Source organism: Theropithecus gelada, chromosome 16 (assembly GCF_003255815.1).
Source record: "Theropithecus gelada isolate Dixy chromosome 16, Tgel_1.0, whole genome shotgun sequence".
In the NCBI taxonomy this organism is placed as follows: domain Eukaryota; kingdom Metazoa; phylum Chordata; class Mammalia; order Primates; family Cercopithecidae; genus Theropithecus; species Theropithecus gelada.
In genome coordinates, this window is record NC_037684.1 from 60,458,163 (window position 1) to 60,483,922 (window position 25,760).

A 25,760-nucleotide genomic window follows, 5' to 3' on the forward strand; every position below is an offset into this window, starting at 1 on the left:
TGCTGGTAAGTGCTTCTCTGTGGTCCTTGAAATTGGAGTGGGCTTAGGATGGAGCAAGGAGCAGACAGGAGAGAAGGAGAGCAAAGGACAAAATTCCCACACACATGGGAAACAGGATAATAAAGTGGCTGCTTAAAGAGCACTGGGAGACAAGGGTAGAAGGTATAAGAGTGTCAAGGCTGCTTCACTATTCAGATGCGATTCTGAAGGCAATGGGGAGCCACTGAAGTTTCTAAAGCAAGGCAGTACCACGGTGAGGTGGTATTCTGGAAATCAGGGAGAGATAAAAGAGCTGTGTGGCCTTTCCTCCAAAGCTCTCCTAGGTCATGAATTTCTCCAAAGAAACCAATACCATCAACTCTCCCACAGCAAAGCACGCAAAGCCGAAGCAAGCAAAAATAATCTCCACTCGGCCAGGCACGATGGCTCATGCCTGTAATCCCAGCACTTTGGGAGGCTGAGGCAGGCGGATCACAAGGTCAAGAGATGGAGACCACCCTGGCTGACACGGTGAAACCCCGTCTCTACTAAAAAATATGAAAAATTAGCTGGACGTGGTGGTGGGCACCCGTAGCCCCAGCTACTCAGGAGGCTGAGGCAGGAGAATGGCGTGAACCTGGGAGCTGGAGCTTGCAGTGAGCCAAGATTGCGCCACTGCACTCCAGCCTGGGTGACAGAGACTCCGTCTCAAAATAATCATCATCTTCATCATCATCATCTCCACTCACCAAGGATCTTTCCTGTACTGCCTTATCACCATCCACAGCCAGCCATCCCTTACCAAAGACATCTGCCTTATCACCATCCACAGCCAGCCATCCCTTACCAAAGACATCCTGTGTACAATGGTAGTGCAGGCAGGAGGCTGGTGGTCTCACAGCCTAGCTGCACGACAAGGCCAGACAGTATGCTCCAAGTGCCAAAGGATCTGTACAGAACAGGTAACGGGAGCCTCAGGTGTAGGGCTGAAAACACCATTAAGGAGACACTATCTTAATCAAGCCACAGAAGACATGGTGCTGACCAGGTGACAGTGCCAAGGTGGGGAATCTTCAAGAACTGATAGCAAGGTCCATACACAGGACAAAGCAGGCATCCCACTAGCCAGCACAGGGCTCGTGCGGGGGGAAGATAAATTAGGTAAGGGAGTTAGGGACAAAGCAGGTATCCCACTAGCTAGCACAGGGCTGGTGCAGGTGGGGAAGGGAAATTAGGTAAGAGAGTTAGGCTGATGTATGGGCTTCAGCCAATTCAGACAAATACAGATTTGGTCCCTCAGGTAGTGGAGAGCCGAGGGCTCCCGGCTGAGGGCAAGAAAAGCTGGCAGCCTGCTGTTGCTTTAAGGTGCACACACACAGCTCTTACAGTCTATAGTCTTAAAAGGGCGGATAATCACATCTGCATATTCCTGCGGGCAGAGTTCCTGGGCTCAAAGCCATTCTAAATAAGTTGACTAATACTTTTCACATAATAATACGAAGATGGGCATAGGGCTTTTCTACAAACTTCCTGTAAACCCAAAAGTGCCTAAGAACCTTTCAAAGTTTTCACGAAAACTGTATTTAACTGTTTCCTTCAATGTCAAGAAATATTTTATTATTAAAAGGTTACAGACTGAATATAAAATACGAGGTTTGAGTGTGTGTGGACTACAACTTCCACAGTCCCCCAAAGCACCTGGGCATTGGCAGCCACCCAGGCTGCTAAGACGACGAACAGAGATGAATCAAAACGGCCCTTCCCTTACAGCTTACCACCCCACGAATTTCACAAAGCAGGCACCAAAACTATGTGGCAAATTAGTAAAACAGGACCTATTCATATGAAATTTCACTTTAGGGCCATCTGTTATCACCCTGTGCTCAGCACACTTTTCTGCCCTAGATTTTCTAGAATCATACTCTAAGGGTACAAATATCTAATCTATAACCTCTGATGTGAAATAAGCACTTAATTTTAATTCTATTTCCCCTCTACAAGGCAGTCAATTAAATATTGCTCCCTGTGAACACACTGAAGAGTCCTTTCTCCCTGGACCACACCTACCACGAGAAAAGGTGTGTTGTCCTATAAAATGATACGGCTTCAGACTTTGGTCCATGGTCCAACTCCAAGAACTTCTTTATAAAACCTCCTCAAGTAACTGAGATCACAGGAATATGAAAGCAAGACAGCTGCGTGGACACGAATGGCAGTGTAAGCTGGGAAGCCAAAGAAGAAACATGGAACACTTGGAAACTCTCAGCATTATAATAAACCATGCACAGCCATGGCAATTGTTCTACCATGTCAGCTCTTATAAAAATGAATGACGGAAACAACTTGTCATTCTAGTTGCTACCATAAAGACATTTTATTATTTCACAAGCCCTTCATCTTGTAGTAAAATACAGCAATATACTCTCAAAAGCTTAGATGTAGATTAACAACACAGAATTAACTGTGTAAGTATACACGAAAGTATATACTCACTCAAGTCTAAGGACAGACATTTTTAAAGCACGGAATCAAATGCATGGCTAATTCTTGTATTGTTTGGCTAGTCCTAACTTACTAGTCCTTACAGACAGAGCAGCCATCGTGAGATTATCGAGAGAGGGTAGCCACTGTGAGATTATCACGATCAGGTTTTTAAACCTTGGCTAAGCCTCACTCACAGAATTGTATGACCTAGCTATGGGAATCAAAGACTGCCAAATATAACTCAATATTTTCTCTCCCCTTCCTCAATAATTAAGTCCTGAGTTTTAGCTGAATATATGGCCATGGAAAAAGAATCCCAGCCTCTCCTACAGCTGAATGCGGCCATGTGACTGAATTTTGGCCTATGGGATGTAAGCTGTGCCCGTAAGAGAGTGAGCATAGCTCTCTCCTTCCGTTTTCCCTTTCTTGCTTGTTGGAATGTGGAAAATGACAGGAGAAGGAGTCAATAGAATTACCAAGTGGAAGATGTCTGTGGAGGATGACAGCACAAGATGGATGAAGCCATGTCCCTGATGATGATAAAACTGCCACATCAACCCTGGACCGCCAACCTGAATATTTTCATAAGAGAGCAGCTTCTTTGTTTAAACCACTGGTGCACTAGGTTTTCTGTCCCTTGAAAAAGATTTGTCTATCCCTAATACACCATACCAGACTTCTTCCAGATTCTCTGGACTTTGGACTTGTGTGGATACAATTTCCTCTGCCTGAAACGCTGTTACTACCTCCTGTAACACTGTCTGCTTTCAACATTCACCTGTGGCTGAAATGTTAGGTTGTCAGGTAACTCTTGCTTGAGCCCTAGGTGAGGTTAAATACACTTGCTACTTATTCCTTATACCTTCCCTTGGTTAACATTCACCATATCTTACAATTACTGGGTTAATACCGGTCTCTTCCACCACACTACGTACTCTTTAAGAGCAAGTATCTGCTTTGTCCACTGTCATCCAAGTCAGTGGCACTCAATATACGCCCAATAAACATTTGCTCAGTGAACAATAATGCCACAACCCCTCAGTGATTTCTGAACCACACCTTGACCTTATGAACTCTACATAAAGTTCTATTTCTGTCAGATCTCATCTCAGAATGTAAACGGTGTTTCTCTCCATTTGCCTTTGCACAAATCTGCAAAGTGCCAACTCCTTGAACAGTTCTGCATGGTTCTTTCCATTACCACTTCATATTCTCATAATACAGATAGATACTAGAGGGAAGGTGCTACATGTATTCTTGGAAAAAAAAAAAAAAAAAGGAGATCTTTCACTAACTAATATGACTTTTTTTTTTTTTTTTTTTTGAGACAGAGTCTCGCTCTGTGGACCAGGCTGGAGAGCAGTGGTGCGATCTTGGCTCACAGCAACCTCCACCTCCTGGGTTCAAGCAATTCTCCCACCTCAGCCTCCCAAGTAGCTGGGATTACAGGCACCCACCACCAGGCCCAGCTAATTTTTGTATTTTTAGTAGAGATGGGGTTTCACCGTGTTGGCCAGGCTGCTCTCGAATTCCTGACCTCAGATGATTCTCCCGCCTCGGCCTCCCAAAGTGCTGGGATTACAGGCATGAGCCACCACACCCGGCCATGACTATTACTTTTAAGGGCTGGGATGCCTTAAAGGCACTTTTTTCATAAGAAACACACAAACTACATTATCTGAATTCTGGCCATGTACAGGAAGACATTCTTAAAATACTTCAAAAGCCTCTGATTTTCAAGTAAACAGAATCGTTTAAAGGCATTACAAGTACCTGCTGGTTTACTGCTTTATGTACTCCCCCTTCGTGGCCACTGAAGATTCTACATGGTTGGATGACTCATTTTCACAGATTAAGTACCTTTTTTGTCATACCGTGGAGTTAAAAGAAATAGGATCCCAGGAAGTAGGTAGTGAGACATTAAAAACAAAAAATAGGGTGGGGGTGGGGGGAGAGAGAGCATCAGGAAGAATAGCTAATGGATGCTGGACTTAACACTTGGGTGATGGGATGATCTGTGGAGTAACCCAGCATGGCACAAGTTTACCTATGTAACAAATTTGCAAATCCAAATCCTGCACATGTACGCCTGAATTTAAAATAAAAATTGAAAGAAAGGAAAAAAAAAAAAAAAAAAAGCAAAAGATCCAGGTGATAGTCTCAGTTTTACTAATGATTCACTGGGTAACCCTGGATCAGTCTTGTCAACTCAAAGTGAAGTACCCAGTCGATAACTCCCAAGACGCCTTCCAAGGAAAACATTTTGTTGCCAAATCAATTTGCTCTTAATGATTTAGCACACATGATCTTGGTGATTCTATGAAGAACCATATAATTACAAGTATTCACTTGTAATTGTGAAATGACGTAGGAAACCCGGTATTTGCCTATCAGTTTCAGATCCTATGAAGGTTTAAATGAGTCTAACATATAGTTCTTTAAGGGTCTACAAACCAATGTGTATTTTGGGAAAGCTAGTTTTTGCATCAGGAGGATAGGTTTCAGAATGTGAACCTTTCCAGTACGTTACTACTGTCTTTCCACACTCATTCGGTGCCCACACTGAATTCGGAAGGTGCCGTGTAAAAACGTGGACAGGACAATATAAAAAATGGTTTTCAGCGCCACTCCTCCTATCCTCACATCTCTTTTCTCTCCAAACTGTTCTAGAACCTGATAAAAGGTCTCCAGAGAGTAGCGTCCATCAACTGCACAAAGGTCTGCATTACAACATACAGAGACATCTGGGCTTGTCCAGCTCTTCAGAGCAAGGACGGCCTCATGCAGGCTTTCCAGACCTCTCACACAGGACAGAGAGAGACAAGGCAAACGCCTGGTGAAAAGCTGGAAACACTTGACATGGGTCTCCGCCTGGCCTCTCCAAAGCAAATGCCCACCTCTTCCTTCAGTCCCCTGGAGGCGACCGCCCTGCCCCACCCCCGCAGTCGCCTGCCGGCCCTGACCTCCTCGAACTGCTCGCTAGAGCAGCCGGCGCCGCGAGCCTCCAGCAGCTCCCGGAACTGCTCCAGAGTGACAGACTCTTCGCCGCGGCCCAGCCGCTCTTCCAGCCAGCGAAACAACGCGCCGCGATGCCTCGACACCAGCGACTCGCAGGGGGGTGTGGGCAGCAACGCAGCGGCAGCCTCTCGCAGCCTCGCCGGCTCCAGCAGCGCCGCGGCTGGCGGTAGCGCTGGAGCCGCGAGGCCCGGGCCGGGGGTCGTGCCCGAGACCACGGCCCAGTCCTGGTGTGGGCCCCAGCCCTCGCCCCCGGCAGCTGCCGCTTCGTCTTCACTGCTGTGACTCGGAGCGTTCCCCATGAGGTCTCCGTCTCGGGCGCCCGGCTCTGCAGCCGCCGCCGCCTCCCCGCCTCGACCTGTCAACCTCCGACAGCAGCCGGCGGGCGGGGACGGGGAGGAGACGACGGCGGCGGCTGCGGCTTCCGGCTTCCTGGCCGTCAAGCGACGACTGCTGTCGCAAAGGCGCCGTCACGTAGGTAGCAGGCCTCTACCAACTCACGACAGCTAGGCGGGGAGCACCGCCTCAAAGGGTGCAACCTTGATTTCCCAGAGGACGAGTCTGTCTCAACATCTACGTCATTCCGCAGCCTCTGCTGCCGCCATTTTTGTTGGGGCTGACAACCTGCAAGCCAAGAAGTACGAGAAGAGCCAGGCGCGGGTGGTTCACGCCTGTAATCCCAGCACTTTGGGAGGCCGACACAGGCGGATGACCTGAGGTCAGGAGTTCGAGACCAGCCTGACCAACGTGGTGAACCCGTCTCTACTAAATACAAACTATTAGCCGGGCGTGGTGGCGCGTGCCTGTAGTCCCAGCTACTCGGGAGGCTGAGGCAGGAGAATCGCTTGGACCCGGGAGGCGGAGGTTGCAGTGAGCCGAGATTGCGCCTCTGCACTCCAGCTTGGGCGACAAGAGCTAAAACTCTGTCTCAAAAAAAAAAAAAAAAAAAAAAAAAAAAAGGTACAAGGAAAAAGTCGCAGTATCGCCAGAGCCAGGAATACAGACAGAGCGAGCTGAGAGGGAGCGCGCGCGCCGATGACGTCACTCTCGGCGTCTCCGCCATCTTGGCTGTAGACAGAGGCGGCAACTTGGGCAGTGCGGTGCGCGTGCGGCCGTATCGATGCTGAGGCTCGGAGGCCGTGGGCTTTTGTTGGGCCTGGCTGTAGCCGCAGCAGCGGTGATGGCAGCACGGCTTATGGGCTGGTGGGGTCCCCGCGCTGGCTTTCGCCTTTTCATACCGGAGGAGCTGTCTCGCTATCGCGGCGGCCCAGGGGACCCGGGCCTCTACTTGGCGTTGCTCGGCCGCGTCTACGATGTGTCCTCCGGCCGGAGGCACTACGAGCCTGGGTCCCACTATAGCGGCTTCGCAGGTATCAGCGAGGCTGCTCACGCCTTTCCCTCCGCTGGCGCGAGCCGGTCGCCACCTGCGCGTGGTTCGTTCATTATTCATCTATTTCGCCCGCACCCCCCCACCCCACCCCACGTCCATCAAACCCGCGCGACGGGCGGTTCCGAGCTGCACCATCCTTCTGGGCTCTCTGGCTCTGGCGGGACTGTGGGCCAGCTCTGTCATGGCCCGCCCTGCATGACTTATGTTGGAGAAACATGTCTTCTCTCTCGGTAACCATTACCCACCGTCGGAAACCGAGGATACGGGCTGTGTGCCAGACTTCTCAGGGCACAGATAAATGAGATCCCGCCCCGCCTCTACCCTCACAGTTTCCTTACTAATTCCAACCATTTCTTCATTATGCCCGGGTCCGAAATAATCTGTCTTCCCCCCCACCCCTTAGCGTGTTGTTTTCAAGGTTCATCCATGGTTTATGAGCATGCCTCAATACTTCATTCCTTTATGGCCGTCATATAGTACATTTGGTCTGAGTCATTCCTGCTTCTAGTACAGATGCACCTGTTTGCTTTCCTTAGAAAAGATTATGAGGTTAGGGCACAGGAAAGGGGTCCAGTCCCCTTTACAGTCCTTCATATGTAGAACAAAGCTGTACATATGTTAGGCCTCAAGGAACATTTGTCAAATTAAGTTTATGCTGGTGTCCCTGTTTTACAGCTGAGGGGATTAAAGGATGTGATTTGCCTAAAACCCTCACACCTGAGTACTGACAGAACATGGACTTGGACCACCAGCCTAGTGCTTTTTACAGGTGTTGCCTTGCCAGCCAGCGGGACTGACCTCCAAAATTTAAAAAGAAAAAAAAGTGCAGGGCAGGCCTAAGATCAGCTACTAGGCTGATATTAAAGAAGCATTTTCCACTTGTCATTATCTTAGGGGAGTTGGGAAGCTCCCTCTAGCACTTAAAATACAAGCCCCTTCCCTCTGTCTAGGGAGTGCTTCAGAAATACAAGGGTTGACAGAAAAGGAATGAAGTCCAGTTGGTCTCGCAAAGCCCCTGAGCTAGTCCAGCAGGGGAAGGGACTTACTCAGGGCTACACAGTGAGTTAGAAGCAGAGCTGGGACTGGAATCAAAGTGAAGGCAGGTTTCGTTGCGCTGCCCTATCCTGTGCTGTTGGAGATGTCGTTGGATGTTTGCACAAGTGTGGGCATAAAACCTTCGATTTCTGGAGTGCTTTTTCTTTTTTTCTTTCTTTTTTTTGAGATGGAGTCTCGCTCTTGTCACCCAGGCTGGAGTGCAGTGGCGTGATCTCGGCTCACTGCAACCTCCGCCTTCCAGGCTCAAGCGATCCTCCCACTTCAGCCTGCCAAGTAGCTGGGACCATAGGTGTGCACCACCATGCCCAGCTAATTTTTGTATTTTTTGTAGAGATAAGTTGTCACCATGTTGGCCAGGCTGGTCTTCAACTCCGGAGCTCAAGTGCTCCACCCGTCTCAGCCTCCCAAAGTGCTGCAATTACAGGTGTAAGCCACTGCACCCAGCCTTTTTGTTTGTTTGAGACAAACTGGTTCTGTAGCCCAGGCTGAAGTGCGGTGGTGCCATCTTGGCTCACTGCAACCTCCGCCTCCTGAATTCAATGTTCTTGTGCCCCACCCTCCCGAGGAGCTGGGATTACAGGTGTGCACCACCACGTCTGGCTGATTTTTGTATTTTTAGTAGAGATGGGGTTTCGCCATCTTGGCCAGGCTGGACTGGAAATCCTGGCCTCAAGTGATCCACCTGCCTCGATCTGCCACAGTGCTGGGATTACAGGTGTTAGCCAAAATTCAGTGCTGTTTGTTTGTTTTGAGACGGAGTCTCACTCTGTTGCCCAGGCTGGAGTGCAGGGGTGCAATCTCGGCTCACTGCAAGCTCCGCCTCCCAGGTTCATGCCATTCTCCTGCCTCAGCCTCCCGAGTAACTGGGACTACAGGTGCCCGCCACCATGCCCAGCTAATTTTTTGTATTTTTAGTAGAGACGGGGTTTCACCGTGTTAGCTAGGTTGGTGTGGATCTCCTGACCTCGTGATCCGCCCGCCTCGGCCTCCCAAAGTGCTGGGATTATAGGTGTGAGCCACAGCGCCCGGCCCAGTGTTTTTTTTTTTAATATAACCAGAAACTTGTAAAAATGTCACCACTAATTCTAGAACATTTTCATCACCCCAGAAAGAAACCTCTTATCTATTAGCAGTCACTCCTCATTCCTTCCTTTGCCAACCACTATCTACTTTTTTTTTCTGTCGATTGGCCTATTCTGGGCATTTCATGGAGTCACACATGTGGCCTTTTGTGTCTGGTTTCTTTGACTTAGCATAATGTTTTCAGGGTTCATCCATGGTGTATGAGCATGTAGCAGTACTTTATTCCTTTATGACCGAATAATAATCCATAGATATTCTAATTCTAATAATATGGATATACCACATTTTATCAGTTGATGGATTTTTGGTTTCTTTCTACCTTTTTGCCTGTTATAAATAATGCTGCTATGAACATTCATGTACAAATGTTTGTGTGAGCTGGGCACAGTGGTGTGTGCCTGTAGTCTCAGCTCCTTGGGAGGCAGAGGCAGGAGACTCGCTTGAACCACGGAGGCAGATGTTGCAGTGAGCATTTCTGCACTCCAGCCTGGGTGACAGAGCGAGACTCTGTCTCAAAAAAAAAAAAAAATTAGCTGGGCATGGTGGCACATGCCTGTAATCCCAGCTACTCAGGAGACTGAGGCAGGAGAATCACTTGAACCCGGGAGGCAGAGGTTGCAGTGAGCCGAGATTGTACCACTGCACTCCATTCTGGGTAACAAGAGCAAAACTCTGTCTCCAAAAAAAAAAAAAAAGGAACGTGGCAAGGCAGCGTTGGTGGCAGCTGGTGCAGGAATTTGGACATTCTCGTAGAGCAGAGGGAAGCCTCTGAGGATTCTTTGGCAGGAGAATGACATGATCAGTTTATGTTTAAAATATCATTTGAGTGTGGTATGAAGAGCAGATTAGTGGGGCAAGAATGAATGTGGGGAGGTCTCCCTCAGGGTTTACTGTAGTAGTTCAGGTGAGAGAGGATGGCAGCCTGGGCTTGCTTAGATGTGGGTGGAGACAGGTAGACACAAGAACACTACTTAGGAAGAAAATAACAGGACTTGGAGACTGGATGTGACAGATGAAGGGAGTGTTAGGAACGGCAGCCTGTGCACGGTGGCTCATGCCTCTAATGCCAACACTTTGGGAGGGCAAGGTGGGAACATTACCTCAGGTCAGGAGTTAAAGACCAGCCTGGCCAATGTGGCGAAATCCCCCTCTCTGCTAAAAATACAAAAATTAGCTGTTCATGGTGGCGGGCACCTGTAGTCCCAGCTACTCGGGAGGCTGAGGCAGGAGACTGGCTTGAACCTGGGAGGTGAAGGTTGCACTGAGCTGCGATTGCACCACTGCAGTCCAGCCTGGGTGACAGAACGAGACTCGGTCTCAAAAAAAAAAACAAAAAAAACTGCATTCCCCAGGCTCGGTGCGGTGGCTCACACCTGTAATCCCAGCACTTTGGGAGGCCAAGGCAGGCAGGTCACCTGAGGTCAGGAGTTCCACACCAGCCTGACCAACATGATGAAACCCCATCTCTACTAAAGATACAGAAAATAGCCAGGCATGTTGGCGTGTGCCTGTAGTCCCAGCTACTCGGGAGGCTGAGGCAGGCAAATTGCTTGAACCCGTGAGGCGGAGGTTGCAGTGAGCCAAGATTGTGCCTTTGCACTCCAGCCTGGGCGACAAGAGTGAAATTCTGTCTCACGCACACACAAAAAGAACTGCATTCCTGGGTTGAGCAACTGTTTGGCATTTACTGAAACAGGCAGTACTGGAGTAGATACAGGTTTCCTGGCTGTGAGGGTGCCAATAATCATGAGTTCAATGTGGACTTTTTTTTTTTTTTTTAAGAGAGATGGGGTCTCACCCTGTCACCCAGGCTGGAGTGCAGTGGTGTGGTCATAGCAGTCCTCCTTATTTGGCTTCTTGAGGAGCTGGGATTATGAGCATGAGCCACCATGCCCAGCCAGTGTGAACATTTTGATCTTGTGATGTCTGTGAGACATCTAAGTGGCATTGGATATACAGGTGTGAGCCTTGGGAGACATCTGAGCTGAAGATACAGATGTGGCTATCTTTGCCTGTACATGGGCTTTGAAACCACAGGTGTGGATAAGATTGTCAAGTGTGGCGGTGTGGATGGTCATTGACCCCTAAGGCTGGTAGACAATGAGGAACTGGAGAAGTAGGAGGAAAACCAGGCCAAGGGAAGCAGTCAGCTGTGTTAAATATCGCCGAAGGTAAATGAAAGAATGTGATCAATGCCAAAGAGATGTGTGTCCAAGGTGTAGGAGCATCTGTCACAGAGGAGGTGGTGGGGACCCCATTTCCCTGGGGGTGAGGAGTGGGGCTTGTCAAGAGACGTTTCTCAGAAAACAGATTCTTGCCGGGTGCGGTGGCTCACACCTGTAGTCCCAGCACTTTGGGAGGCCGAGGTGGGCGGATCACCTGAGGTCAGAACCAGCCTGGCCACCATGGTGAAACCCCATCTCTACTAAAAACATATAAAAAGTAGCTGGGCATAGTGGCGGGCGCCTGTAATCCCAGCTACTCTGGAGGCTGAGGCAGGAGAATCACTTGAAAGTGATTCTTTCACAGAAGGTGGAGGTTGCAGTGGGCTCAGATCATGCCACTGCACGCCTGAGCAACAGAGCGAGACTCTGTCTCAAAAAAAAAAAAAACACAAAAGAAAATAGATTCTTGAGTGGGGACAGTGTCAGTCATTTACAACTGGATCTGATGGAAACTTCTCTCTTTCAGGCCGAGATGCATCCAGAGCATTTGTGACCGGGGACTATTCTGAAGCAGGCCTTGTGGATGATATATCTGATTTGTCATCTTCTGAGATGCTGACACTTCAACATTGGCTTTCATTCTATGAGAAGAATTACATATGTGTTGGTAAGTAGTCCACAGGTCACACGTTTCATTTGATTGTCTGCAATGTTTTTAGGGGGCTGAGATTTTTTAGGGACTGGGCTCTAGGTTAAAATCTGAAAAACAGCCATGGATTTGTTTTACTTCAAATTCTGGTTGTTAGAATAGGGATGAGACGCCCAGAAGGAGATGGATGGGCACCTGCTTCCGCCCCTCTTAGTCTTGGGAGAGGATTACTAAGCTGTTTGCTTTGGCCTCAGTTTCAGCACAGCCAGTGATTGCTTGCACCATCCTTGAACAACCAGCTCCAAAAGGGCAGCTTCCCCATCTCACTGTGCTCTATGCATCAGGCTCCAGCACACAGCCAGAAAGGCTTGAAGCCTAAATTTATGTTTCCACAAGTCCCCTTTGATGTGGTCCTCTAGGAGGAGACAAACTTCCTGAGTGAGCTGTCTCCCAGGTGGTAGTGATGCCAATCAAACCACGGTGTAGGGCACTGCACTTGCTACTTACTGGTGCTGCGTGAGGGACTTGTTTCTCAAATGAAAACACACCAAACTGTGTTCTGAAGCAGTGTTAAAGACTCTGAACACTAGGCCAGCGCAGTGGCTCACGCCTGTAATCCCAACACTTTGGGAGGCCGAGGCGGGCGGATCACTTGAGGTCAGGAGTTCAAGACCGGCCTGCCCAACATGGTGAAACCCTGTCTCTACTAAAAAATAAAAAAATTACCCGGGCATGGTGGCACACGCCTGTAGTCCCAGCTACTCAGGAGGCTGAGGCAGGAGAATCGCTTGAACCCAGGAGGCAGAGGTTGCAGTGAGCCGAGATCGCACCACTGCACTCCAGCCTCAATGAAAGACACTAAACACTAGATTGCTTCACAAGTACGGACATGTGGGATGGTTGTAGCCCTTTCTCCCATCTGTCTGCAGCCCCCGCCTCTCACGAGTCCTACTCGGACACGACTGGCTTCCTGAGGAACACCAGTGTCACTCTACTATCGAAACAGACCTAACTTGGAAGAATTCTTTCCTTAATGCCTCTGAATTTCTGCTTCTGTCATCACTGCTTGAGTTACCTTTTCTGAGAACCCTGGCATTTTTATTAACACCTCGGCTCCCGCCACATCCAATCAGTCAAGGCTTTTTCATGATATCTAAAGTTTGTGTCTGTCCATTGTGGGCCTCTGCAGCACGCCGTCCTTCATTTTCCCAGTCTGCCCAAGATCAGTCTTGAGACCACAGCCCTGTCTACCATTGAAAGCACTGACCTCTACTCACCTGCGCTTCAGAGGGCTGGCTTCTTCCCTTTCCCAATGAAGTTGCCAAACCGAGGTTGAAACATTACTGGGTTGGCCGGGCGCGGTGGCTCAAGCCTGTAATCCCAGCACTTTGGGAGGCCGAGACGGGCGGATCACGAGGTCAGGAGATCGAGACCATCCTGGCTAACACGGTGAAACCCCGTCTCTATTAAGAAATACAAAAAACTAGCCGGGCGAGGTGGCGGGCGCCTGTAGTCCCAGCTACTCGGGAGGCTGAGGCCGGAGAATGGCGTGAACCCGGGAGGCGGAGCTTGCAGTGAGCTGAGATCCGGCCACTGCACTCCAGCCCGGGCGACAGAGCAAGACTCCGTCTCAAAAAAAAAAAAAAAAAAAGAAACATTACTGGGTTAATAAAGAAAAGAAAACCCAATAGAAAAGAATGAGAGCCAGAAGCGGTGGCTCACGCTTGTAATCCTAACACTTTGGGAGTCCGAGGCAGGCAGATCACCTGAGGTCAGGAGTTCAAGACCAGCTTGGCTAACATGGTGAAACCTCATCTCTACTAAAATACAAAAATTAGCCAGGTGTGGTGGCGGGTGCCTGTAACCCCAGCTACTCAGGAGGCTGAGACAGGAGAATTGCTTGAACCCGGAAGACGGAGGTTGCAGTGAGCCAAGATTGCACCACTGTACTCCAGCCTGGGTGGCTGAATGAGACTCCGTCTCAAAAAAAAAAAAAAAGAAAAAGAATAAGAATGGAGTTCAGACTGGTAGCTCATGCCTGTAATCCCAGCACTTTGGGAGGCCGAGGTGGTTGGATTGGTTGAGGTCAGGAGTTCAAGACCAGCCTGACCAACATGGCAAAACCATGTCTCTACTAAAAATACAAAAAATTAGCAGGGTGTGGTGGCACACGCCTGTAATCCCAGCTACTCTGGAGGCTGAAGCATGAGAATCACTTGAACCTGGAAGGCAGAGGTCGCAATAAGCCGAGATCATGTCACTGCATTCCACCCTGCGTGACGGAGTGAGACCTTGTCTCAAAAAAAAAAACAAAAAACAAAAAACAGAGTCCTGTAAATGGGCAAAGAATGCCAGGCCAAATCCTTCATACTAAGATTTGGGAGCACACTAGAAGTGTTCCAGATGTGTTTGGTGTGGCAGGTGAACTGTTCTTGTCTGAATGATGTAAAATGTGTTGAGGATGGGGTGGGGCATGTGGTGGGAAATGCCTCAGAAGGATTTTAGTTGATGTCAGGATCTTATTGAATACCTACTATTCATAAGTTAAGCTTTAGATCTCAGGGGGACCAGGGATGAATGGAGTCCAGTTCCTGCCCCTGTTAGCTCATTCTGTAGGATAGGGGCCATGTTAGGCTCTTTCAGGTTACCAGTAACCCTGAGGATACATCAGTGGATGAAGGTTTATTGTAAGGGTATATACTGAAGTGAGGACAGCCAGGAAGCCATCTTGGCAGCCAACATGGCCAGGCCTCAAGCGAAAACAAGATGGCCTTGGTTATGCTGTGGATACAGGATTGGCTTGGAGACGCAGCCACTGGTGATCACCATTCTCATGACACAGCTTCTAGAACTCCTCCTGTGTTGCCTCTGCTACTACTGTCCTCTCTTTGGGTCTCATGTCAGAAACTCAACCAAGACAGGCTTGTCACCATATAACACAGACACCCCAAACCCCGTAGTGGGAAGTTCTGTGCCAGGCCAACTCATAGACTGCATGCCTGTGATTTGGGCCCTGATTCCTTTCTTCATTCATCTAATAAGTATTTAAAAGGAATGCTCTATGCTAAGCTGTTTTATTTATTTATTTGTATATTTTTGAGATTTGAGTTTTGCTCTGTCATCCAGACTGGAGTGCAGTGGCGTGATTTTGGCTCACTGCAACCTCCCACTCCTGGGTTCAAGCAATTCTCCTGCCTCAGCCTCCCAGGTAGCTGGGATTATAGGTATGCGCCACCACGCCCGGCAAATTTTTGTTATTTTTCGTAAAGACAGGGTTTCACCATGTTGGCCAGGCTGGTCTCGATCTCCTGACCTCAAGTGATCTGCCCGGCTCAGCTTCCCAAAGTGCTGGGATTCCAGACGTGAGCCACCGCGCCCGGCGCTAGCTGTTCTGAGCACTGGGCCTCACTAGTAGAGAGAGGTATCATAAGCAAGTAAACAGATTGAACAACTCCAGATAGGACCACGTGCCAGACTGTGATGTGACGCATGTTCAGGAATTCTGGCTCCTTTAGAGCAGGTGCTTAGGGCCGGCTTCTTGGAGAAAAGGACCGTTAAGCTGAGACTGGGCGGGTGAGTGGGAGGCAGCCACACCGAGACCTGAGGAGAGTGTCCCGGGTCAGGGAAGAGCAGTGCCGAAGGTGGGGAGTGGGGAAGCACGGCCAAGACACAGAAAGGAAACCTGCGTGCTGGAGCCCCCAGTGAACGAGGGGGGACGTAGCTTGTAAGAGGCTGAAGAAGCAAATCAGTTAAATGGTTACAGGGCCTTAGAGGCCTTGATAAGAAATTTGCATTTTTGTCTGCTTTAGGAAGCCATTGAAGGGTTTTCCTCAGGCATCGGAGTGCCACGGTATGTTTGGAAAAGATCCCCTAGTTGTTTTACGGACAGAGGGCTCTAGGAGGGCATGAGCTGAGGCACAGAGAGCAGTTAGGAGGCCAGTGCTACGGTCCGTGCTTTGGAGGAGGGTGATGGCAGTGGGAATGGAAAGGAGTCAACAGAATCAGGATCTGTTCAGAGGTAGGACTGACAAGGTTTTCTGATGGATCAGACAGCAAGGAAGGGAGCATGATGTGGATGTCGAGGAGGAGGAGTCAGGCTGCTAGTCCAGGCTCCTAGTCTGGGTCACAGGCTAGAGGCAACATGGATTTGGGAAAGTCAGGGAGGGCGTTGTACTTGAGAGATAAGCTGAGTCTCAGATGCGCTGAACATATGTGCCACTAGAATCGAACGTAAAGCTAGTTCTTAGGGGTTGCTCCCTCCTCGGTCGCACCTCCCTCAAGTGCTTCCTTTCTGCTTCTCTCGCCTTGTGGCGGGTGCTGCCTCTGAAGGCCATTTGTACGTCTGGACTGGGCTACGTTAGGACCCTGCACTGAGAGAACTGACCTGTTTTTCCTTCTGGCCTGTAGGCTGGGGGACCACTTGCTGGCTGCTGCCATAGCTTAGACTTTTACAAATTCTGACAGGCACTTTAAAGCCGGGCACAGTGTGACTCACACCTGCACCCCCATCTACTCAAGAAGCTGAGGTGGGAGGATTGCTTGAGCCCAGAAGTTCAAGGTATAATGAGCTATGTTCATGCCTGTGAATAGCCACTCCACTCCAGCCTGAGCAATAGAGCAAGACTCATCTATAAGGAAACATCCGGATAGGCATTTTAAAGGAAAACCAGTTTTTACTCACTCACGTCCCCTGAGGGGCACAGCCAAAAGAGAGCAATGGAGGGGAGAGCATGGGCTTAGAGCCACATTAATTCACTAGCGTTGTAGACCACCCCAACTTATTTAGCTTGCCAGTCTCTCCTACAAATAAGAAAACAATTATTTCTCTCATAGGTTTGTTGGGAGGAGTAAAAAAATATTGGTTGCCAGGAGCAGTGGTTCACACCTGTAATCCCAGCACTTTGGGAGGCCTAGGCAGGTGTATCACCTGAGGTCGGGAGTTCGAGACCAGCCTGGCCAACATGGAGAAACCTGTCTCTACTAAAAATACAAAAAAGTAGCTGGGCATGGTGGCACATGCCTGTAATCCCAGCTACTCAGGAGGCTGAGGCAGAAGAATCGCTTGAACCCGGGAGGCGGAGGTTGTGGTGAGCCGAGCGCGCGCCATTGCACTCCAGCCTGGGCAACAAGAACGAAATTCCGTCTCAAAAAAAAAATACATATATATATACACACACACATATACACATATATACACACACATATATACACATATATATACATAGGTAAATACACACATATATACACATATATAAAATAAAGTGCTAGGATAGTGTCAGACATTGAGTTCAATAAATGGTCTGTATAAAGCAAAATAATTTGATGTTGGAGAAAATGGAGCTGCAGAAATATTAGCCTGCCTGGGCGCGGTGGCTCATGCCTGTAATCCCAGCACTTTGAGAGGCTGAGGTGGGAGGATTACTTGAGCCCAGGAGTTCAAGACTAGCCTGGTCAACAGAGTGAGATCCCCTCTCTATTATAATAAACATGTTAGCCAATAAGCCATTCATTCATCAAACATTAGTTGAATACCCACTGTGTGCTCTAAGCACACTGAAGTATCGAGAAATGAATCACGCACGGTTCTGCCCTCAGGGAAGCATTGTCTGGAAGTGAGAAAGATTTGATAGTTTCTGTAATAAAGGACTCTACAGCTAGAACAGGCATGCAGTTATGTGGGGTTTTCTAGGATGTTGAGAGGTTGGTATGCAAGGCACCGGAGTCCCTGCAGTAGAAGTTCTTAATAAACGCACACCAGCAGGACTGAAGTCAGAAACCCTGGGAACTTGTGCCTTCCCACCCCTGCCTCAGCAGTTAAGTATTCACTCTCACCCTCTCTCTCACTCATATCTGCCTTCCTGTCATCACAGGAAGGGTGATAGGACGCTTCTACGGAGAGGATGGGCTGCCTACCCCGGCACTGACCCAGGTAGAAGCCACGATCACCAGAGGCTTGGAGGCAAACGAACTAGAACTGCAAGAGAAGCAGACGTTCCCGCCGTGCAATGCGGAGTGGAGCTCAGCCAGGGGCAGTCGGCTCTGGTGCTCCCAGAAGAGGTAAGCAGGCTCCCCTTCTGCTCCTTTCGGCCTGTCCCAAATCCAACTCCTAGGCCATCCTGCCTGCGGCATTCAGTGAATTCAGGGAATTGATTGTTAACCCCTGCTTTTTCAAAATACTGAGAACAATTCTCAACCTTGGCTGCATATTAGATCTTCTGGGGGACTGCCAAAATTATGAATAGTCAGACCTCACTCCACTCAACTGAGTGGGTTGAGACTTGGACTTGAAGCCTGGGCATCTTTTTATTTTCCCAAATTCTCCAAAGATCCTGCTGACACAACCTCGGCCCGGGAATGAGAAGGCACAAGCAGGATTTCTTGCTTTCTTTGGCCTGTTCCGCCATCCACTGGCTCTGGTTTCCTGTTTGCCAGCACAAATCATGCCTGTCTATAGGAGAGAGGGACGAGGAGGTGGGGAGGGTACATGCAGTGATGGCTTCAACTGCTGTCTTAAAAACAAGGTGAGCCGGGCGTGGTAGCACACCTGTGGTCCTGGCTACTTGGGAGACTGAGGCAGGCAGGTCTCTTGAGCTCAGGAGTTGGAGTCCAGCCTGGGCAACATAACAAAAAAACAGTAACAAACAAACAAACAAACTACTGCAAATTCGGAGTTCTCAGCCTTAAATGAGGGGAGCACGGGCAAAGGTAGCAGGAAGGAAAGCTCCTTCCTTCCTGGCCACTAGCTTTGAAGAGACAGCTTCTCCAGTGTCATCATCTCAAGGAGGGGACTGTGAGAACCTGGCCTGCTCACTTTATGGAGAGAAGCTAAGATAGGCATGGGTCTTCCTGTGACACAGGTCTGAATGCAGGTGGCCTCAGAGGGCCCTGGTCCCCCAGAGGAGACTCCAGGAGGCCTGCATGCGTTCAGATGCTTGACTTTGCTCCCTTGGGACCCGCCTCCTTTTCCCTCCCCACAGCCTTCCCCTTTGTCTGCTGAACCTCTTCTTGCTTTCATGACTGAGTAATTCAGGATCTGCCTTCCCCACAAAACCCTTCCAGGGCACCCTAGTGAACTGAGGGGCCCTATCCCTGTGCCTCAGCTCAGTTTGTTGTTTTCTGTTCACCTGTGTGCATCTCCCATTAGACTGAGAGGAACAGGCACTGAAGGCAGGGACGAGGTGTGGAGTAAGGATCCCCAGTGATGGGATGGAGGCTGGGTGGAAGAGGGAGGCATTTGGGTGACAGCCTTATTTGTGGTAAGCTAGAAGTAGGATGTTTTCTCACTGGGTGGCAGTTTCTCTGACAGGAGGCACCGGAAACTGTCTGAGGCATCAGTTCCAAGAACCTCAGTTTCTTTTTTGCAAGGCCTGTGAGTCCATCAGAGACTGAACCCGGTACCCTGAGATGGGCTAGGTCCCTCTGCCCAAGATAGGAGGTTGCCCAGGTTATGTTGGGCCAGAGCTGAATCCTCTATGTCTGAAGCCTGGTGCCACCAAGGACTGGACCTGTGGGGGACAGGACAGCTTGCAGCTACACCCTATGCCAAGGGCTTCCTAGAGAAGGCCAACCCAGGTGACCAAGGGCCAATGGCCAATTGCCCACCCCCACCCAAGTGCCCCAGAGAAGAAGGTGAAGATCGTGGCCTGCGCTGGGTTGTAGTGGGGGAAGGAAGAGGACGGTCACACCCAGACACTGCTTCTGAGAAACTCACAGGCCAGCAGGGGAAGCCCTTTCACAGCTGTTGCCACCAGTGCAGGACCGTGGTGCTGCCTCCTAAGAAGGGGCAGGGCAGGGGCTGGGGAGCACAGTGAAAGGAACCATGGACTGTGCCCTTGGCCTGGGGAAGGTGGTGGTGGCCCTGCAGGGTAAGCTGGAGGAAGTCAGGGGAGAGCATGAAGGCTCAGGGGCTGAACGCTGTAGCCTGCTGCCTTGGGAAACACTCTGGTGGGCTTCTGCTTTTCCTACGGCCTGGCCCACTGCTTCCTGCCCTCCCCTTCCCAGAGGCCCACTGCTTCCTGCCCTCCCCTTCCCAGAGGCCCACTGCTTCCTGCCCTCCCCTTCCCAGAGACTCGCGAGTGCTCACACTGAAGAAGTCCTCTTTCTGTCTGTCCTTAGTGGAGGCGTGAGCAGAGACTGGATCGGTGTCCCCAGGAAGCTGTATAAGCCAGGTGCTAAGGAGCCCCGCTGCGTGTGTGTGAGAACCACTGGCCCCCCTAGTGACCAGATGCCGGACAACCCGCCACACAGAAATCGTGGGGACCTGGACCACCCAAACTTGGCGGAGTACACAGGCTGCCCACCTCTGGCCATCACATGCTCCTTCCCACTCTAGCTGTAGCCTTTTCCGTTGATAACACACAGAGAGCTCTGCCGAGAACCTGAGTAGGCCCTTGACACTTGTGTGCCCTGGGATGCCCCCTGGCACAAATCAGGAGGGTCTGGAAGGACGCTGGCTATATTCTGCAAATGTGGCTCATGCCCCTCACTGTGGCTCAGCGTTGTGGTGCCTGAGGGACAGCCGGCCACCTGCCCAGTACTGGTCAGTGTTTCACCACTATTCCCCTTGACCTACTGGCCATCTTCCTCAGAGCCCTCAGATACCAATGGGCGCAAATATGACCAACTCCATTTCCACTTGAATTTATAACCAAAAGCCTGCTGGGTTGGTTACAACACAGTAAGAGGCAATAACAAATTAGCATGGGTTGATTCTGGACTTGGAAAAGCTTTTGCTTGTATGGATATGGCAAATCCAGATGTCTCTGAACAAAGCAACAATTTAAAGCAACGACATTTTCTCTCCTTTAAGCACTTAAAATCAGGTGTGGTGTGTTTTCAAAGGCAGAAGTCTGCATTTTGAGCAAAAGGTGGTTTCCCAGCTCTTACAAAGTAACTGGTTAGCATGACATTAAAGTTTGGGCAGGGCTGCAAACGTAAGGGGGCTGGGCTTGCTGCTTGTCCAGTGGTTTGTATTTCCAGGGTCGTCTGTAAGCCCCACACTTGGCAAATGTCGCACCTGTTACCTCTTGACTATTTGTTAAGGTAGATGGGGGCAAGGAGTGTTCCTCCTTCAGACAGAAGTGGGAGCAGCACTACCACAGACAGCACCGTGGCCTCTGTGCATCACCCCATCAGAGCCTCCCCCCAGCTCCCTTTCCCACTCAGTCTCCCCCTCAGCATCCTCTAGCTGCCGCTCTCTCTGTCACTGTCTCCTTTTCTCCATCATTCATTTCACTAAATCGCCTTCCAGATTCACAGACTAGAAAGTGGAGGCTGCCCCCGCTCCACTGGCGGACCCGTGCTCACTGCCCCTATGGCCACAGCTGTTCCTTACACTTGGGCTCCGGCTCATGGCTCCTTTGGCCTGCCCCCCGCCATCTTTCTCGCCTGCCCCTCTTGTATCCTTAACCTCTCCCCACCTCCTGGATCTTGCCCCAGGCATGCATTCAACGGCTCACTTCTCTCATGTAACCCCCTCAGCGCCACAGCTGTGGCTTGTACTTACTAGCTTTGCTTTTCAGCCCCGTGTGCTCCAACAACCAGGACAAATTCTACACTGGCACATTCCATAGTCACAGCCAGTTCTTACCTGAGCTTCATCACACTGGACACTGGACTGTGGGGTCCTCCATGAAACCCTCGCTGGGCTTCGTCCTGCTTCCCTTTCTCCCCCTGCCCATTCCTTCTTCATTGCCTTGAGAACCCCGTTTTGCTTCCACAAATCCCTTCCCATTGGCTCCTCTCACTCCAAATCTGGCAGTTACTTAGACCATCAAACCTGCACCTCTACTCCAGGCAGCATTCCAGAGCGTTTCATCTTCCCTTTCCCATGCTGCTTCTAGTTCTCCAAGTGAACGGCCCACCAGCTCCACGCGGAGTCAGAATCCGAGCAGCCATCCACACTCTGTCCTCCTTCCCTCCTAACCCACCTGCAGGTCCCAGGAGCTCCGCCTCCCTGATTCTCTCCTTTCCCTTCCCTCTTACCTGTCCCCAGTACTCCTTCTCTGGCCTAGGCTGTCATTTCTTACCTGGATTACTGAAGGAGCCTAACTGTACCCTTCCTCCAATCCCTCCTCCGCACTGCTGGGAGCCATCTTTCTTTCTTTCTCTCCTTTTTTTTTTTTTTTTTTTTTTTTTGAGATGGAGTATTGCTCTTTTGCCCAGGCTGGAGTGCAGTGGCGCGATCTCAGCTCACTGCAACCTCCGCCTCCTGGGTTCAAGCAATTCTTCTGCCTCAGCCTCCCAAGTAGCTGGGATTACAGGTGTGTGCCACCACACCCAGCTAATTTTTGTATTTTTAGTAGAGATGGGGTTTCACTATGTTGGTCAGGCTGGTCTTGAACTCCTGACCTCGTGATCCGCCCACCGTGTCCTCCCAAAGTGCCGGGATTACACACGTGAGCCACCGCACCTGGCCGAACTGTCTTTCTTAATCATGATCAAGGCATGTCCCATTTAAGCCTCCTCAGGGGCTCCCCTTATCTATAAGGACTGAGTGCCAGCTCCTCTGCTGCGTGCCACATGAGGCCCTTCTGTGGCCTCTCTCCTTTTAGACCTGTGCCTTTCCCATCTCCTCCCATGTGCACCTCCTTTCCAGCCTCCCTCTCACTGCGGTATGTCTGCAGTGCTTTCACACAGGCTGTTTCTTTGCCTGGAATGACACTTTCTTCTCTGTTGAATTAATCCGCCCCATATTGCTTCAGTATTCAGCTCAGTCAGGCCCTTCTTGGAAGGCTTCAGTAACTGTTGGGCCAGCAGTGAGATACAGAGGCACTTTCCTTGGTTCCTGTGCTCATATGGCACTGTGCTCATATCACAGTGGGCTCTTACCATGAACTTCCTATCAGCCTCTTGAACTGGACCAGACACTCTGAGGACAGAGCCCCAGTGTGACTCAGCTCCGTACCCCTATATCCACATGACTCAGTGCCAGACCCCTATAATCCACTTTACTCAGTGCCATACCCCTATATCCACATGACTCAGCTCCATACCCCTATATCCACTTTGCTCAGCACCATACCCCTATATCCACATGACTCAGCTCCATACCCCTATATCCATGTGGCTCAGCGCCATACCCCTATAATCCACTTTACTCAGTGCTGTGCCCCTATATCCACCACGCCTAACATGTGGGAAGTGCGTGCAGAGTTCTTTTTTTTTTTCTTTTTTTTTTTTTGAGACAGAGTCTTACTCTGTTGCCCAGGCTGGAGTGCAGTGGCGTGATCATAGCTCACTGCAGCCTTGAACTCCTGGGCTCAAAAAGATTCTCCCACTTTGGCCTCCCGAGTAGCTGGGACTATGGGCATGTACCAGCACGCCTGGCTAGTTTTTTATTTTTGTAGAGATGGGGTTTCACCATGTTGCCCAGGCTGGTCTCGAACTCCCGGGCTCAAGCAATCTGCCCACCTTGGCCTCCCAAAGTGCTGGGATGACAGGTGTGAGCCATCGTGCTTTTTGGAGATAAGGCAACAAAGGCACATAGAACTGAAGTCACTGAGCGTGGAGCTGAGCCTAGAACGCAAAGCTCTGGATGCCTGATTGGTGTCATTTTCACTCCTCCATATTTCTGTATGTTTGGCCCTCCCTGGGGCAGGACCAGGAGCAGACAGAAAGGAGAAGAGCTGAAATTAGGATTTTCTTCCGAGTTCTAGGCAGTCCCTGAGCTCAGTGCTGAGACTTCTCTGTTACCCAGAAACAGCCCCCAGCCGCAGGCGAACTGAAAAATAGTTAGTGCCCCTGATTTAGTCCTCCTTAGTCATTCAGCAAATAACTTACCAAGCACCTACTATGTGCCAGGCATCATGTCAGGGCTGGGGGTTGGGGCAGCAAGGCTTCTGACCTCAGCGGGCTTGTCGTATGGTGGAAGAAACCCCACAGAGCGGCCAGAGGCCGTCCTTGTGGCAGGAATGCAGGGAGAGTGTGAGGACCAGGCCCCAAGATGTTCTCCATCCTTCAAAAAACAAACAAACGAAAAGGAGCATTCGTCATTGCAGCCAGCTGCGGGCTCTGGCCATGCCTAGAGGGTACGTGATCTCTGACTGATGCAAGTCTCCTGCGCACAGGCTCCGGAACAGACTTGGCTGGCTTCGGAGCCTGCTGAGTTCCTCGCGCAGTGAGAATTCATTTCCTTTTTGATACTTACCTTATGGTAGTTACCTTCCTACTTAACCTGCTAACACATCTCTCATGTCAGGGCAAAGAATTAGGTTCGGCAAGAATCGGTTGTCATTTTAATGGCCTGAAGGGCTCAGCCGTGAGAAGCTGTAATTACTGGAGAAATGATTACTGGAGAAATGCCTCGCCTTTCCCTCTCAAGTACAGGTGGCCCTGGGCAAAACCATGGGGGAGGAAGGGCAAGGCCTTGATGGAAGCCACAGATAAGCTCAGCTCAGGCTCAGCATGCAGTCAGACTTGCTGGCAGAAGGAAGGGAAGGAGAAAACTCATCCGTATTGCGCAACTCTGCTGGGCCAGGCCTTGTTCTCATTTAATCTCTACGCCTGCCTCGAGAAGTTCCCATTTTATGGCCCAGAAAAGGGGCATGAATATCTCCCCACCTCTTCTAATCATTACATCAACATCGTGTGACAGAGCTGGGCTTTGTGATGCGAGTCTGATCTCCGCCACACCAGGGAGCATGGTGTTAAGGCAAAGCCTTTGCAGCTGCACTCCACTCCAACACTGAAGGAGGCCGGGCACCTACAATCCCAGCACTTCGGGAGCCCAAGGTGGGTGGATTTCTTGAGGCCAGAAGTTCGATGGAGGCCAGCCTGGCCAACATGGTGAAACCTCATCTCTCCTAAAATACAAAAATTAGTTGGGTGCGGTGGTGTGCGGCTGCAGTCCTAGCTACTGGGGAGGCGGAGGCTGCAGTGAGCCAAGATCACACCACTGCGCTCCAGCCTGGGTGACGAGAGAGACTCTGTCCCAAAACAAACAAAACCCAAAAATAAAGAGCTCACCTTGAAGGAAGTTTCAACGTCTGCCTTTTCATTTGGAGATTACAGTTTTCTATAAACATCTAAGAGTGAAGAGTCAGGTTTTTTGGTCCCAGCTCAGCCAGTGATCCCACCCCGCCCCCACACTTGCTTTGCTCCAGGCATAGCTGTGCTCTGAAAGCCAGCCCCAATGGGGAGGTTCGGACTGTGCTTGCTCAGAAGTCTGCGGGTGCCCCTCAGAGAAGGGCAGCGACCCTAGGCTGGACCCCACCCTTGAGAGCATTTCCTACTGCCAGAGCCCCCGGTTTCTTCCGGGCAGCAGATACTGCCGTAGCCTTTGCCAGAGCCCCCGATTTCTTCTGGGGCAGCAGATACCGCCGTAGCCCTTGCCAGAAGAGCCCTGCCGTGCACACACCAGAATCTGGGTACTTGGATGAGAAGGGCACATTACTGATCTCCTTCCTCCAGGCAACCCTGTGAGTTAAGGACTACAGTCCACCCCCATTATGTAGGTAGGGAAACAGAGGCAAAGAAGTTAGGAAACTTGCCCAGAACTCTCAGCTAGTCAATGAAAAACCAGAACTAAAACCCAGTGCTCTTCTCTGGCTGGGTAAACGTGTGGAAGTTGCTGTGTTCCTGGTTACTATTTGTGCTTCGTTTATAACCAGTGACAGTGTGGTTAGCACTGTTCACCTTAAGGATAGCGGTGAGGATTACTTGGGATTGTCATGTGGAAACACTTAACAGTGCCTATGAACGATGAGAAAAGCCACTGGAGAATGAGCTTTATGAGCTCTGTCACCACAGCTAGTCTGACCTAGGGGTAAGCAAAATGGAAGACAGGCAAAAGGGACTGTATTAGCTCAGGAAAGCGTGAGGGCCACGGGAGCTGCTTGATTGGTAACGATTTGTACAGGGGCTTTATGGATCACTAGATTTCAATTTGCAAGCCCTGAAACCGTCCTTAGTATTCTCTGAAGCCCACAGTGCCAGTTGC

The 25,760-nt window shown here is 50.2% G+C and overlaps 2 protein-coding genes across 6 annotated transcripts in view; one reads left to right on the forward strand and one right to left on the reverse strand.

Moving 5' to 3' along the window:
* Positions 1–5,896, reverse strand: part of ZZEF1 (zinc finger ZZ-type and EF-hand domain containing 1) — a 143,076-nt gene extending 137,180 nt beyond the window's left edge. Inside the window, exon 1 of the mRNA XM_025362949.1 lies at positions 5,427–5,896. Within this exon, the coding sequence (XP_025218734.1) occupies positions 5,427–5,780 (354 nt within the window). The 5' untranslated portion in view covers positions 5,781–5,896. The remainder of the gene's footprint in view (positions 1–5,426) is intronic.
* The window catches only part of LOC112609821 (neuferricin), a 36,660-nt gene extending 15,906 nt beyond the window's left edge, over positions 1–20,754 (forward strand). Inside the window, exons 1-4 of one of the 5 annotated variants that reach the window (XM_025362953.1) lie at positions 5,989–6,848; positions 11,699–11,839; positions 17,692–17,878; positions 19,937–20,754. In XM_025362953.1, coding sequence (XP_025218738.1) covers positions 6,599–6,848; positions 11,699–11,839; positions 17,692–17,878; positions 19,937–20,153 — 795 coding nt within the window. In that variant the 5' untranslated portion in view covers positions 5,989–6,598 and the 3' untranslated portion in view covers positions 20,154–20,754. Of the gene's footprint in view, positions 1–5,988; positions 6,849–9,837; positions 9,912–11,698; positions 11,840–17,691; positions 17,879–19,936 lie in introns of those variants that run through there. The other 4 variants (XM_025362954.1, XM_025362955.1, XM_025362957.1 and 1 more) reach the window with 4 other exon arrangements.
* Positions 20,755–25,760: the final 5,006 nt, after the last annotated feature.